At 31.8% G+C, this 15,122-nt stretch overlaps 2 protein-coding genes across 6 annotated transcripts in view; both read right to left on the reverse strand.

The window, feature by feature from the left end:
• Nucleotides 1–8,990: 8,990 nt before the first annotated feature.
• On the reverse strand, nucleotides 8,991–12,466 carry LOC101509999 (binding partner of ACD11 1). Its single transcript, XM_004489963.4, has 5 exons — nucleotides 12,326–12,466; nucleotides 12,066–12,200; nucleotides 9,960–10,035; nucleotides 9,724–9,837; nucleotides 8,991–9,632 (listed from the first exon to the last, which is right to left on the reverse strand). Exons 2-5 carry the CDS (start codon nucleotides 12,182–12,184, stop codon nucleotides 9,204–9,206), a joined length of 738 nt encoding a protein of 245 aa, XP_004490020.1. The 5' UTR covers nucleotides 12,185–12,200; nucleotides 12,326–12,466; the 3' UTR covers nucleotides 8,991–9,203.
• A 1,341-nt stretch (nucleotides 12,467–13,807) lies between these two features.
• The window catches only part of LOC101510537 (threonine--tRNA ligase, mitochondrial 1-like), a 4,999-nt gene continuing 3,684 nt past the window's right edge, over nucleotides 13,808–15,122 (reverse strand). For 2 of the 5 annotated variants that reach the window (XM_073365021.1, XM_073365020.1), the window contains 3 exons: nucleotides 14,621–14,705; nucleotides 14,308–14,400; nucleotides 13,808–14,034 (listed from right to left, as the gene is read on the reverse strand). The gene's annotated coding sequence lies outside the window, so the exon portion shown is untranslated. Of the gene's footprint in view, nucleotides 14,035–14,307; nucleotides 14,706–15,122 lie in introns of all 5 variants that reach the window. The other 3 variants (XM_073365018.1, XM_073365017.1, XM_073365019.1) reach the window with 2 other exon arrangements.

A 15,122-nucleotide genomic window follows, 5' to 3' on the forward strand; every position in this document is an offset into this window, starting at 1 on the left:
TTAGGAATTCTATTCAAAACATAGCAAACAGTCAAAATAATTTCCCCCCACCAATGAGATGCAGCACCAGAATTAAGCATTATAGCAACAACTAATTCAGTAAGAGTTCTATTCTTTCTTTCAGCTTTACCATTCATTTCAGGTGAATATGGTGCAGTTGTTTCATGTATAATTCCTTGGGTTTTATAGAACTCATTAAATAAGTCAGAATCATACTCTGTTCCTCTATCACTACGAAACCTTTTAATCTTTTTGTTAAATTGATTTTCTATTTCAGTCACAAATATTTTAAACATGTCAAGCGCTTCACTTTTATTTTTCATGAGATATACGTAAGTAAAATTAGAACAATCGTCAATAAAAGTGATGAAATAACGTTTTCCATTTTTGGTTAGCGTTCCGTTAAGCTCACATATGTCAGAGTGTATTAATTCTAGAGGTTCAGTTTCTCTAACAATTGATTTATGGGATTTCTTAGTTATTTTGGCTTGACTGCAAAATTCGCATTTTTCAAAATCCTTTTTAGATAATTTTGGAATCAAGCCTAAAACACTTAAATTTGAAATCACATGTTTGTTTATATGACAGAGTCTACCATGCCAAATATTAAAATCACACAACATGTAAGCAGAAGAAGACATTTTATTCATTTCAACATTCAATTTAAACATGCCACCAGTGGCGTACCCTTTCCCAACAAAGATACCATTTTCAGAAATGGTGTACAAATCTGCCCCTATAGACTGAGTGAACCCTGCCTTATTGAGAAGAAACCCTGAGACCAGATTCTTCCTTATTTCTGGAGTGTGCATTACATCTTTCAGAATTAAGGTCTTTCCAGATGTGAATGTTACTTCCACATCTCCTGGTCTTACAACAAATATCTCAAAATATCTAGATATTTGTTAAATTCCCATTTCACCCGTAACGCATTAAACTCTTCGTAAAAGATTCACCGCAGTTAATTTAATTTATTTATCGACGAGTAATTCTAATCGGCATCAAGGTAACTTTTTGATCATATAAACTCCAAAATGTTATTACTTTGGCTAAAAAGCCTCCGAGCCAAAATCCCAAAATACATAAAAATGCATAAAGTGTACTTTAAAATTATGGGTCTTACAGATACCATTTTTAGAAATGGTGTACAAATCTGCCCCTATAGACTGAGTGAACCCTGCCTTATTGAGAAGAAACCCTGAGACCAGATTCTTTCTTATTTCTGGAGTGTGCATTACATCCTTCAGAATTAAGGTCTTTCCTGATGTGAATGTTAATTCCACATCTCCAATACCAGCAACATTAGTGGTGTGGGAGTCTCCCAACATCACTTTCTTATCTTCAGCAGCAGTGTATGTTTTAAACATAGCACGATCATAACAGACATGGCGAGAGGCGCCAGTGTCTATCCACCATCCATCTGATCCACCAACGAGGTTGATCTCAGTTATCATTGCAACGAATTCCTCTTCGGTCAAGTTGGCCTGATTTACAGCGCCTTGCTTGTACCTACACTTACGTGTCATATGACCCTCTTTCCCACAGTAGTAGCAGGAGAAGGAAAGGGGGCCATTTCTAGGAGGTGGTGGCTGCCTGGCGATTGGGACCCTTTGGTGGTTCCCATTCCTGTTGTTGTTCTTTGAAGTGCGGTTCTGATTCTTCAGTTGTTTGCCGTTTGGCTTCAGAACCGCTCCGATGGACTTCTTCTTCTTGTTATTAGCTACAAGAAGAATTTCATCTTTCTGGTCTTGCTTGCGAGATTCCTCCTCAATTCTAAGGCGGGTTATCAGACTTTCTAGAGAGAATTCTTTAGTTTTATGCCTAAGAGAATTTTTAAATTCTTTCCAAGCAGGGGGCAGTTTGTCAATAATAACAACAATTTGAAACTGTTCATCTAGGGACATACCTTCAGTGATGATTTCGTGAGCAATTTTCTGGATTTCATGAGACTGAGCTTCCACTGATCTGTCATCTGATATTTGAGGTAGCGGCTTACAGCATACTTCTTTGCTCCAGCTTCCTCAGTATCGTACTTCTTCTTTAAAGCATCCCAAACCTGATTAGCAGTATTGTTGTCGGAGCTGTAGTAGTCATACATATCATCAGCAAGTCCATTGAGAATATAATTCTTACATAAGTAATCATTATTTTCCCATTGGGTTAATTCAGCAGCTATTTTATCCTTTTCAGCTTGTTCACCTTTTTCTGGTACAACCGGAATGTCATCCTTCAAAACGTTGGCAAGCTTTTTCGTGGTTAGAAAAAACAGCATCTTTTGTTGCCATCGTTTGAAGTGACTTCCCTCAAACCGAAATGGTTTGTTGTAGTCAGTAGCAGATGAACCTGGCCCAGTAATTTCGTCGGTAGACATGGTAGTTCGAAAAACGTCTTAAAATTGTTGTTTTTGAAATTCGAAAACCATTGAAAACAATTTATGCCACCGAAAATATTACTGGGTTGAGTCGCGGACTAGGTCGCTCTCTTTAAGACGTTTCGAGGCACTGCCCAAAATTGTGCAGGGCAAACTATCAACCACCAAGTCCCCAGGATAAAACAGCCCAGATTCACTGTATCAGAGTTCTACTGCACTGTAGAAAACCGTTCTAGAATTACACCCTCAGTATGTCAGTCGATTGACTGACACTCAAATATAGCACGAAGGCTACTCAAGAAAATAAGAAGAAGAAGAAGAAGAATAAAAGGGGGAGAAGTGAGAAAAGCCTCAGATACGGAGAGCTTTTGGTGTGCTTTTCCAAGTGAGGTGAGCTCTCTATTTATAGATAAGTTCAGCAACTGGATCTGAGAAAAAAGGGGGGATCCAAGAGCACGAAGTCCATCAGCAGGTCACCAGGAACGTGCCTCAGAAATAGGAAACGTGACTTGACTAGGCTTCTTGACCGGGCAATAGTCAAAACGTGGGAAGGACTCAGCTTTAGGGTTTTGACGTGGCAAGTAACTGAAGCTAAGTCAAATTAGGGTTTTGACTAAGCAAAGGACAGAAGATTAGTCTGTTTAGGGTTTGAATGAATCAGAACATTGACTTTGACCTTGTGGATGGCAGTTTCGTAATATGTGACATATCGCAAGCAATTAATTAATTAAATAAATAATTAATTTCCATATGTTAAAAAAACTTTAATACACCCCACCCCAACCCGAACGGACGGCGGCGCGCGTGTGGTGGTCCGTTTGCTTGCGTTCTCCCTCCTTCACAAAATTGCGGTGCCCCTTGGGGCCCAACCCAATTGTGAAACTCCTTATAAAGGTCATAAATGAGTGTGTTCCCTCCAATGTGGGACTTCTCATTTTTCAATTCACACATTAAAAGCCATCATCAATGCCAATTATCTTTCATCATTTCCAACACTAACCCAAGAAAATATTTTAAATCACCAATAACTATGAATTTTAAATGCTTCTCTAGATTTGGACAAGCAAGTATTATGTCACATACATATTCTGATAGAATAACCAAAGAAGGAGCAATATGGAGTACTTTTAACAAACCCATGTTGGGTGATGATAGATAAGAATTTGGTGAACCATTGCCTTGATGATTTCTTTAATCCATAAAAAAACTTATGAAGTTTGCAAACTAAGTTGATAGAATCCCCCTCCTTTGGATAACCCAAAGACAACTCCATGTAAATCTCTTAATCCAAGTGCCCTTTTAAGAAAGCATTATTGATGTCTAACTACAAGAGATACCAATGTTATTATGCTACCAAGGCTAGAAGAATTTTAACAGTTATGAGCTTGGTGACAAGGGATAACATATCAATATATTCAATACAAGATTGTTGAGTGTAACCCTTTGCAACTCGCCAAAATTTGTGTCTCTCTAAACTGCATCAACCCTATATTTCGTCTTGTAAATCAATTTGCATCCAATAGTCTTTTTGCCAAAGGGAAGAGGAACAATAAACCATGTTTTGTTAGCTTCCAATGCAGCCAATTCTTCAAACATAATAGCTCGCCACTCCTTGAATTTAATAGCTTGATAGAAATATTGAGGTTTATAAACATAAGAGACTTGCACAACAAAATCTTTGTAGTGTGAAGAAAATTTTGAAAATGAGTAATGTTGCTGAATAGGATTATGAAAGGAGCAAACATAGTCAAATAAGTATGGAGGATGTTTGTGATCTCTTGTTGAATGTCTATGAAAAGCAGACTGAGCAATGGAAGGTGGATCATTTGAAATATCTAGATCATTTGGCTCAACATGATCTTAAAGAGGGTCAGTTGGATGAGCATGAGAACCTAGGGGATCTGAAACATCAGGGATGGAATGAGGAAAGATGGTTGGAGTGAAAAACTCAGGCTCAACAACAGAGTGAAGTTGAATGTGGAATGGAAAAATAGTCTCATGGAATACTAGATCTCTTGATATGATGAGCTTTCATGCGTTGATGTTGTATAACTTTTATCCTTTAACACCAGACGAATAACCTACAAATACACAAAAATCAGCTGGAGATGAAAACTTATGCCCTAAGATTGGTATGGTTGTGGCATAAGTCAAACAATGAAACACCCTAAGATGAGAATAATCAAGGGTAGTATGATTTAAAAGAACATAAGGGAAAATATTATTAAGGTTAGGAGGTGGAATCATGTTAATAATGTGTGTTATAATTGAAACACAATCTCCCCAAAAAATAATTGAAATTTTGGACTAAAAAAACAAAGCTCAAACCACATTAAGAAGATATTGATATTTGCGTTTAACACTTGAGTTTTGTTTAGGCGTAAGAGGACAAGAAAATTGATGTAGGGTACCAATTTCCTGCAAAAATTCAGTGAGAGCCAATTCTTTTGCATTGTCAGTTTGTATGCATTTGATAGACTCGCCAAACTATGTTTTGATAAGAGAAAAATATTGTTTAATGAGGTCTTTGGATTCAGTTGATTTTAGAGATTTAGAAATCATTCTAGAAACACTTCATGAATCTAAGGTCTAGCCTACATAGAGTCCTAAATATGTAATATATGAGGTCTTTGGTTCAAATTTATTAATTCACCTAGCACAAATCATCTACTGAAAGGATCATCAATATCTAAATATGAAAGTTGTTGGTTCTTAAAGTGATGTCATGTCAGAGAAAAACAATGTTCAAAATCATCAAAACTCTTTTGATTAGAAGTCAACTTACACTCAAAGGTTGTTGCTCTAAGTATGACATATCCAAATGTTATTGTTATCAATGATAATTTACATCTCAATATTATCCATAATTTAACGATTTTGCGGAATTTTTTTTAAATAGAGATATTTGGGAAGCACATTATTCTACTATTAGTGAAAAGTATTTTACAAGTGTGGTTTTTTTTTTTTCTAAAAAAAGAATATTCATAATGAGTTTATATTATATAACTTTCATCAAAAATTATAAAATGTGTATAATTTTGAAGAAATTTTTTAACTTTTTTTCTTTTATTGGTTCAGGTCTATGTCTCCACAAAAATATTGACTAAAAAAAACTCCAAAATATATGTATGGAAACATAATAAAAAAAACAATTAGAGGGTACAAGTAAAGTAAAAAATGTCCTACATTTTCCTTGTTGCTCTTGGATTTGGGCCTGGTTTCATTTTTTTTTCTAATATAAATATGATGTTTTTGAGAAATAAAAAACGTATCGATCCTTGCATTTTAAATAGGAAATTATAGCTGACATATAGGATCCAATGAGAAGAATACATTTCCAACACATGGTCCCAAATTAGTTTGATCAGCCACAAACATGCACGACCAATTGTTCATCCTTAGGTTAATGGCTTTGAGATTAAAAGCCATGTTCTTCAATTGATTTATCATTCCAAATTGATGTTTGTTTTATACTTACTAATTATTACGCGTTGCAAAAATTAAAATATACGTTTATGCGAGTAGTATCTTAAGATATTTTAATTATGTTATGTTTTTTCATCTAATAAATAAAAAACGTTAGATGTTAATTAATTCTCGTACAAATTTATTACTCAAAGTGAGACACCTAGACTCTGAAATTAATTTGGATTTTTCATTAAAAAGAAACTTTCTATTCTAACATGATCATCATAAAAAGTAATCAGACTCAATCTAAACTAAAAAGAAAGTTCAAGGAATAAAGCGAATGTGTGTTTGTATTAGATGTTCTTTGTTTCCTCTCATTAACAAATACATGCATGATTGAGGAAATTAGGAGCTCAATTATTCATGGTTCAATGTTAAGGCTTTTATGTTTTGAAAGAGAAAGGTCAAGGGCTTCTTTATTTTACAAATAAAAATAAAAGAGATAAATTTGTTCTCTAAAAAAAACAGAAGCTCTACTAATGTAGGTATTTTATCACTGTAAAATATTTTAAAAAAAATATTAATTATCTTTTTCAACAATATTTTATTTATTTTTTTGACAATAACATTATTCTTTAATAATTAATTACTATGCTTTAAAAATTACTATGCTTTAAAAAGTATTATGCTTTAATAACATTATTCTTTAAAAAATATTACTATGCTTTAATAATTAATTAGCGTCACAAGTATCTCAAAAAGTAGGTGTGTTGCAATATCCAACACACGATATCTCAAACAAGTGTCCTTCCATAAAAAAAAAAATTATTTATTTTGATAGACATTTCTTAGACACATTTATAGAGTTAAAGATGTATCAAAGCAATATAACCAATGATGGGTTTAAAAATATTAAATTTGATTAAATTATTATTTATTTTTTGATAGTAGATGCATGAATGAAAATGAAAAACTATCCTATTTTATTTTATAATTTATTGTAATGAAACAAATTGTTCCTAATTTAAATCTCTTGTGAATAATGTTCATACTTTATTTAACTATAATAAATAAACATTGAAATGTGTATCGGTATCATGTCAGATATCTGTATCAAAGTATGTGCATCATAAATAACTATCATCTCATGCTAATTTTTTATATAAAAAACGATATTTTAGTCTATATAGTATTTATCTATTTCAAAAAGTAATTAGAAATAATTATTTCAAAACTTATTGTTAATTATTTCAAAAAGTAATGTTAATTATTTCCAATTTCAATTTACTTATTTTTCTCTTTACAATAAACTAACTAGAAATAATTATTACAAAGCAATAGTAAAAATATGTCTACAGCCCTTTAAATTTGACTCATTTTCTAGATTGATTTTTAAAGTTTTAATTTTTAAATTAATCATTTATATTACATTTTGTTTACACCATCAACCATTTTAACAACTTCCATTAAAAAAATTGCATACGTGGAATTATGTATGTTGGGTTACATATACATGTCAACGCCATCTTGTTCCTTCTTCCATATCCTAATTATTTTGTCACCGTGTTTTGAACATTATTATATGAATTTCCCCCGCATAATAAAAACTTAATTACTTATATTCATTTAAATTTGTTGAAGCTGAGTATCAAATAGTTTTATTTCTTTAAAAAATGTATAGTTAATGTACTTATTAAAAAAATTATTAAACAATTGAATTGATAAAATTCAATATTTGTAAAAGTTATTGAACAAAATAACTCAACTCATATATTTTTCAGAATAAATTTAGCGATCCTCAAAGTGATATGGGAAAAAGAGGAAATTCAGACAAAATGTGGTGAAGGGAAGGGAAATTAGGTGTATACATAAAAACTTTCTTGTTTCCATGTGTTAGTTGAGTGCTTTTTCATAAATAGAAAAGAAAAAGTTGTAATTAGTACCTTCTCAGTCCAAAGTCTTTTGTACCTAAGGCCTAAGGGGGAGTTGCAAGTTGCCATAAAGCAATTGAAAAAAAAAAAGAGTTTTGGGATATCCAGAAAATAAAATTCCGGTTAGTTTGGAAAAACATTTCATATTTTTATCTACTGTTTTTTATTTTTAAGATCTTAAAATTTAAGAAATACGTTTATTTTAACTTCTCATTATCATTTTTAAAAAGTAAAAATATTCTAAATGTATTTTATTTGACCAATTTTTACTACCATTTCATAAAATATTTTGTAAATAAAATAATTTAAAATGAACTTATTTCATCAACTTTTAATCTAAAATATTCTTTATTAGTAAAAATTATAATAACAATGTTATAACATATATAATTAATAACATTAATTTCTACTGTATAATTTATTCATAAATTTACATTGATCATATAAAAGTAGTCCAATAGATATAACAAAATATTTACCAAATAACACCTCAATTAAATTAATATCTAATTTATACTTTTTTTACATTAATATCTAATTAATTCTAATCCTTTCAACCCAATACTTCAAATAAATTTACTATTAAATAAATCTGACTAATAACTCAATTTACTTTTATTAAATAAATAGTTTATTTATTTTGTATAACTGATATTAATTAAGTAAAAATATTTGTTGTATAATTACGTATTAAAATTAATGTCACTTATCTATTATTAATTTTTAATTTATTTTCAATTTTTTTATTAAATGTCATTTAAGATGTCCTTTAATTTTATTATTTCTTTATAATAATAATAAAAAAAATAAGTAAAATAAAGGAATCATTACTATTATTTTTGAAACATGGAATGTAGTGCATACTCCATAGTGACTAGCAAGAGTGCACACAAAACGAAAGTCAAAAAACATAAGCATTGTTATTATAATTATCAACTATGCCACTGTTTTTAAATTGAAAACGGTTTTTTCTTGTTTTCACTTTTTCCATTCACATAATCACCATTCACCACTGTCTACAGTTATACACTAGAGATATATTGCAACGCTTACTTTTAGTTCCTGCAATATATAACTTTTTTGTTCTTAGTTCTAATTTTTTTGTCCATTTTTTCCCTAAAAATTGAGTTTTTGTTATTTATTCATGTTTTGATTTAGTTTCTAATATTTGTTCATGTTGAATTTCTTCAAGTAAAATAACATTGATGTCTAGGGACTAAATATAAACCAAGTATTAAAAAGCCTAATTCAAAATATTTCGAGAATTAAAACCAAAATAGTGAAGATCAAAAGCAAATCATTAATATAATTCTAAAGATTAAAACCTATACAAATTGTTTGTACGAACGAACACAGAAAGAAACTGTATAAGGTAGAAACTAAAAATTTATTCAAGCCTGTATTATGTACTAGGTACTGTAAAAGTTAAAGAAGTTATATAACAGAGGCAGAAATATATACAAGAAATATAAGAGTAGAACAATTTCAATGCCTTACTGATTGGTATGGCGGGTACCCAAATCAGATGCAACTTGAGCTGCTCGGGTTAGGGCGCCCGACATCCACAAGGCTCCCTTCGAAAAATAGCTACTATTCACCACAGAGTTTGCGGCTGCTGCTACTGATCTTCCAGTTGCAGATGCAGCTGCAATGGTTGTTTCCGTCACATTATACTTCTGATCGACCGATTTAACAGCTTCAAAACCGGCAGAGATCTTATTGGTGAGGCCGATTCTCTGGCTCAATTCTGAAACCTTGGCTGTTGCAGTGGCCGAAACCCGATGCGACTCATCGAAGTCTTTAGCCTTAGCTAATGCATCTTTACTAAGAACGTATCCCTTTGCCAGCATGGTCTTGACGACTTCTTGAGTCATAGCAACTGCTTCTCCTGCAGAGGAAACAAATTGACTGCTATGTTGTGTCTGAAAGTGAACATGGAAAAATGTTGAATGTCAAACCATGACCAGAAAGCCATAATCATTAGAATCTTTGAAATAAATTAAAAATACATACAGTTGAAGCTCCCTCCTGCTCGTGACTATAGTTGGGCCTGTTCCAAAAATCAAATTCATCTTCATATTGCCCCCAGCGTGTTATGCATACACGCTGATCTAAAATAGTCGCTCCCTAACAAAACATAATCAACATATCATGTGTTTAGCATTGATTCAACTGAATGTTCAATTACCATAAGATGATTCAAACTTTAACTTTATAAGTATTCTGGAATGTGTTAGATAAATACTCACACTGAGTAAACATGCAGTTTCTTGAGAATATGCATCTTGGAAGGTCACATAGGCAGTACAAGCATAATCACCAGACCTGTCCCAGGAAAATTACCAAATATAATATCAAGTTCTAAATACTATGCCAAAAATCAATCGTATCTCAAAACAATAAAAAAATATATATACAATACTACAGGCCGGTAATTAAGTTCAGCTATCCTACATACATTATCAACAATTCAACAAAAAAGAACAATAAAGTTAGGTTCGAAAAACAATTAGTCATTATAGTGTCTCCCAATTTGAAAGTCGGTCTTATTAATTATTTTAAGATGCCCATCGATATGTTTTCACTGTTACTGATTTAGGTAACTAAAATTAAAATATTAGTTCTTATGTTTTACACTCATTTGGGTGTAGGCCCATGATCTGTCTTCAACAGGTTAATCCCTTGTGTTCTGTTCCTTCACTATGTGATTCTGCTTATCATTCTGCCAGCCACAATATTAATGTAGCATTTTGGTTTGTGATAAAGAAATGAAACAAGTGGTCTCCCCAGTTAAAATCAATGAAAACGAAACTTGTTATTTTCTCTCTCACTAAATTATTGCATTTGCAGCAATAGATCTTCAGTAGGGCTTTCTGCAGTTCAGGTGCATCTGACAATTCAAAAGATAGTGTTTGTGCTTGGATATATGAATGAAAGGATGAACTCTGATGTCTTCAGGTAATTCCAACCTGAGTGCAACCATTGCAGTCACAGTCCTCTCTAGTTTTTAATAGGATAGATCACATTTCAGCAAATAACTCACCCCTTTCTCGTATCATCTTATTCACCTCTTCCTTAGATTGGATGGCATTCTCTTTTAATACTAATAGTAAGGGTGGCTTTAATACCAGTTGATAGAACTGGCCCAAATTGTGAGTAGAAGAATTTGATGAACCCTTGTTCTCAATATTGCGCCAATGTGGGTACAGTCCCAAGAACCGGAAACTATAAACAAGGATATTGAATTCCTAGATGTTAGAGAGATCCAAGGCCCTCCCCTCTCTTTTCTGAGTTACAACTTCAGTGCCTTTCATTATTATATTCCTCAATATATTCTTTCAGCCTAACTAATTCTAACAAAAGTCAGCTGCACTTTCTTCTATCTACAACTTTCCTCAACTTCTCTATTACGTTTCCTCAGGTAAACCCTTTTAATTAAGGGCCCAGTCTATCACCAACAACTCAAATTTGGTTAATGTTGACTAAAATTCCTGCTCAACCCAAACCAACCCTTCCTGTAGCCAGTGGTCAGCCCAAGTATCAATCCATAACTCTTTGATTTCCATGAGTGTTTCTATAATTACCAATTAATAAGATATTGGTCCCTAAACCTAAGGGACCAAAATCCAAATAAATCAAACTATAAGGACAAAATCCCAATCAGGTACTACTGGAGGTACTATTTTCTATTTTAAGCTAGGAATTAATCAAAATATAATTCATCCGAATTTGACAGCAACTTTCAGAATATCAAGAATTGAGTAGCAACTATAACCACAGTTTCAAACCTTGGTGATGATACAACATTGTGTATGATCATGGAATTTAATTCATGAACAATTCAATTCAATGATCTTTGGTTTTCTACAATATAATGATATATGACTAGATGAAGCCTGTTTGGATTGACTTATTTGCACTTGTCTACTTATCTATTAACATAAACAGTTGTAAAACAGCTTAGGACATGTCCATAAGTTATTTTCAATTTATTTCAATAACTCTCTAGGATAGCTTATAAAATCAGTTTAAAGCTTATACAAACATATTTGTCTTTATTTTATCTTATTGAAATACCTCATACATAAGCACTTAAATGATAAGTGATTCTGCTATAATCGTTTGATTAAATTGTTTATCCAAAAAGAGCCCTAGTTAGTTAGCAGATGCAAAGTCACTAACCGAATCATTTTTAGTTAATTTGCAATCAGTTAATTAGTTAGCATAGTTGAACCACGAGTTTTACAGTAAACAAATCATGTTTCCGGTGTATAAATAAACTCAACCCTCATAAATAAAAAATGAATAATTAATGATTTACCCAATTTAACATATGGTTATAATAATATTTTTACCTGATAATTTCAACATGCTGAATGGCACCAGAGAAAGCGAAAAAATCATACACATCTTTATCGGTGGCTTTAGATGAGAGACCGGTAACTTCAACAGCGTAACCACCACCAGAACTCATAGTTCTCAGTTGCACGCTGAAACAGCATTAAATGCATATAGGAAATAAATAATTAAAATAGATATTAAAAATAATAATAACTAAGAGTGAGTTTGAGAATTGATGGCTGATTAAAGGAGGTTAGGGATTAGATGCACGTACCAGTAACAGTTTTCAGATCCAAGAAAGTTGAGTGTTGAGTGTTGACTATGTTTCTAAGAAAGTTACAAAACACGTTGAAACTAGAAACCACCCTGGGTTTTAGTTATTCATGAGTCTGGGTTGACTATGGGCCTGGGCCTAATTTTTGAACGGTTGTTAGAGAGCGATCTCTTTGCACTTTCATTTAGAGATTGGTACCATGCATCCCCCAATTTTACCTTCCACCCCCATTCATATGGAAAAGACCAAATTGCCCCTACTGTTATCTATAAAAAGTTCCAAAAAATTTCACTTTCCTTTTTTACCCATTTCATTCGAAAGTTTAAAATATCCGATTCTGAAATTGCCAAAGATTCGAAAGATTGAAACCTTCGAAATTGAAAAGTAAGAATAACGTTCGAAAATTTGAAACTTTTGAATCATTTTTTTTTCCAAGCTTCAAAAGTTTCTATGATTATGAAAGTTTTGAAATACATATTTCACAAGAATTTCTGAAACTTTCGAAAGTTTCATTGAAGATGAAAGTTTCGAAATGAAGAAACTTCGAAACTTTCCAACAATATGAAAGTTTCGAAATGCAAAAAATCCAGAAATGCAAGGAAAGTTTCAAAACTTTGGAATGCATGAAAAGTTTCGAAGCTGACTTGGAACTTTGGCATTCAAAGAAACTTCCGAAACATGTTTTAAAAGTTTCGGGATGGAACTTTTTTTTAAGTTTTTTCTTTAATTGATATATTGATATATTGCAGTGCATAAAATGAGAGGTGCGTTTGGTCAAATTATTCGCAACTTGATAGGCGATAGAGATGATGGTGCAGAAATAATTCCACCAACAGCATCAAACATACGATACAAATCTCTTTCATTTATTTTTGTTTATAGATAAAAATGATAAATAAATTTGCATATAATTATAAAATTTCAGATTTGAACCAGTTGAATTAGGTCTCGCAGATTGCACCTTCATTTTTTATACTTTGGATAAATAATAAATATAAAATCTATTTAATAGATCAACCTTATAATGATTTCTCGAATAAATAATCAAAATTGTCCCTGAAATATGACGCTTACATAAAGTCTTTAGTTTTGCTGAAATTCCAAAATTGTATCAAGATTTATCGAAGTTGTCCAGTTTGGCCCCTCAATTGGTTTCAATTAGCAAGCCCGTTGATATGTCTCACTACAAAAAAATTGACTCACTACAAAAAAAATTGACTTAACGAGACATACAAAATGTGTCACTAAAAGTTAAAAACTGTAGGTAAAAGTCAATAATACTTAATAATGATTGTCACTAAAAACTAGATAAATATAAATAAAGAATTAGTCTACTCCTACAGTATTATCTGTCACTAAAACTTAGAAAAATATAAATAAAAAATTAACATATTCCTACGATATGTATGTCACTAAACCTTATTATTATTTATTAAATTTATTTTATTTTATCTCCCTACTAATTGTAATTTTACACTGATATAAGTCAAAACTTATCACATCGTCAGATATACTCTCAAGTTGAAAAGCAAATAATGCACACAAATGTGTATGACTATAAAATTAAGAAAATAATAACAAGTATTCTTAGAGCACTTGTTAAATAATAAAAAAAAAAAATATAACTTTAAAAATTGTGCCATACTCAATGCATTAGATACACTGATGTCTATCTTCGGTCCATAGAATGCACCACCCCCTTCATTCAACTGCAGCAGAGTTTTATTCAGAATATAAGCACATAATTTGAAGCTAACAAATGTTGCATTCCGTAGAAAATAATAAAACAGAGATGCAAAAATAAAACAAAAACTTATGTGAGTATAAGAAAATAAAAACTGCATCAAGTAAACCTATAATTGAATTCAAAATGATAAGCATGCTCCAATTTTAGATGCCCAAACTGAATTAGTTTAAGTCAGAACCAAACGATACATTTCAAGCAATATCTTAAGCTGACATTAAAGACCTCTAAAATAAACCTGTCATGGCTTGCCAAACTCATCCAAAGCTTCCCTGAGCTCATTTTCAGCCTTCTCCCACATTTCAAGATCTTTAAAGATTTTCTCTGGCCTCTACTCAAGTATTTAACACAAGCAAGGGTAAATAAATAACCGAGCCATTAAATAGATTATAGCTATTGCTATTGGCAATATGTATGTTTGTATGATATACCAAAAGAGAAGAAATTAACAAGAGCAAAAGCTACCAAGCTTAGACAATGGTCAATATTCCCTAAACTATTCAATACTTCCAAGTGATGGGCATTGAGAACAATAAAGAGTAAAAGCATACTATTGAAAGTTTCACTTCATGTGAAACCAAATATTTGATAGACATAATCCATGAAGTTCAAGACTTTTATGACTTCATCTTTTATCTGTAAAATGAATTGAAACAATAATTTCAGCTTCAGCTCAGAAGATATTTTAAAGATTTATATCACATAAATTTACGTTTAACACACTTGGGACTCCCTACAGAAAATATGTGCATCGTCCTGTCAAACACACAAAATAAAGGTCATAAATAATATAGAACTTCTAATATTGTAGAAAATAGAAATTAAAGAAGGCGATAATCAAGTCACTAGCTTGCAATGCTCCTCGTGTTGTAATTGTACCACACCTTTAGAAAAATTGATAATTAATCCATGTCAATTTACTTATGTATTAGTGAACATTCATCGAGGAACTCCATAATTCACAATAGAAGCCAAAATGGCAATGTAACCAAAATCAAACAAAGAAAACAGATCCCATTCCACAGTCCCACCAAAACTTATATTGTGTTGTTC

The sequence above is a fragment of the Cicer arietinum genome, chromosome 2 (genome assembly GCF_000331145.2).
Source record: "Cicer arietinum cultivar CDC Frontier isolate Library 1 chromosome 2, Cicar.CDCFrontier_v2.0, whole genome shotgun sequence".
NCBI lineage: Eukaryota > Viridiplantae > Streptophyta > Magnoliopsida > Fabales > Fabaceae > Cicer > Cicer arietinum.

Excerpts from the sequence above, each read along its gene's own strand:
- LOC101509999 (XM_004489963.4), bottom strand. The coding sequence starts at position 12,184 with ATGAGTTCTGGTGGTGGTTACGCTGTTGAAGTTACCGGTCTCTCATCT. Across the intron at positions 10,036-12,065 it reads CAGCATGTTGAAATTATCAG|GTCTGGTGATTATGCTTGTA; the intron begins GTAAAAATATTA and ends TTCCTGGGACAG. Across the intron at positions 9,838-9,959 it reads AAACTGCATGTTTACTCAGT|GGAGCGACTATTTTAGATCA; the intron begins GTGAGTATTTAT and ends ATGTTTTGTTAG.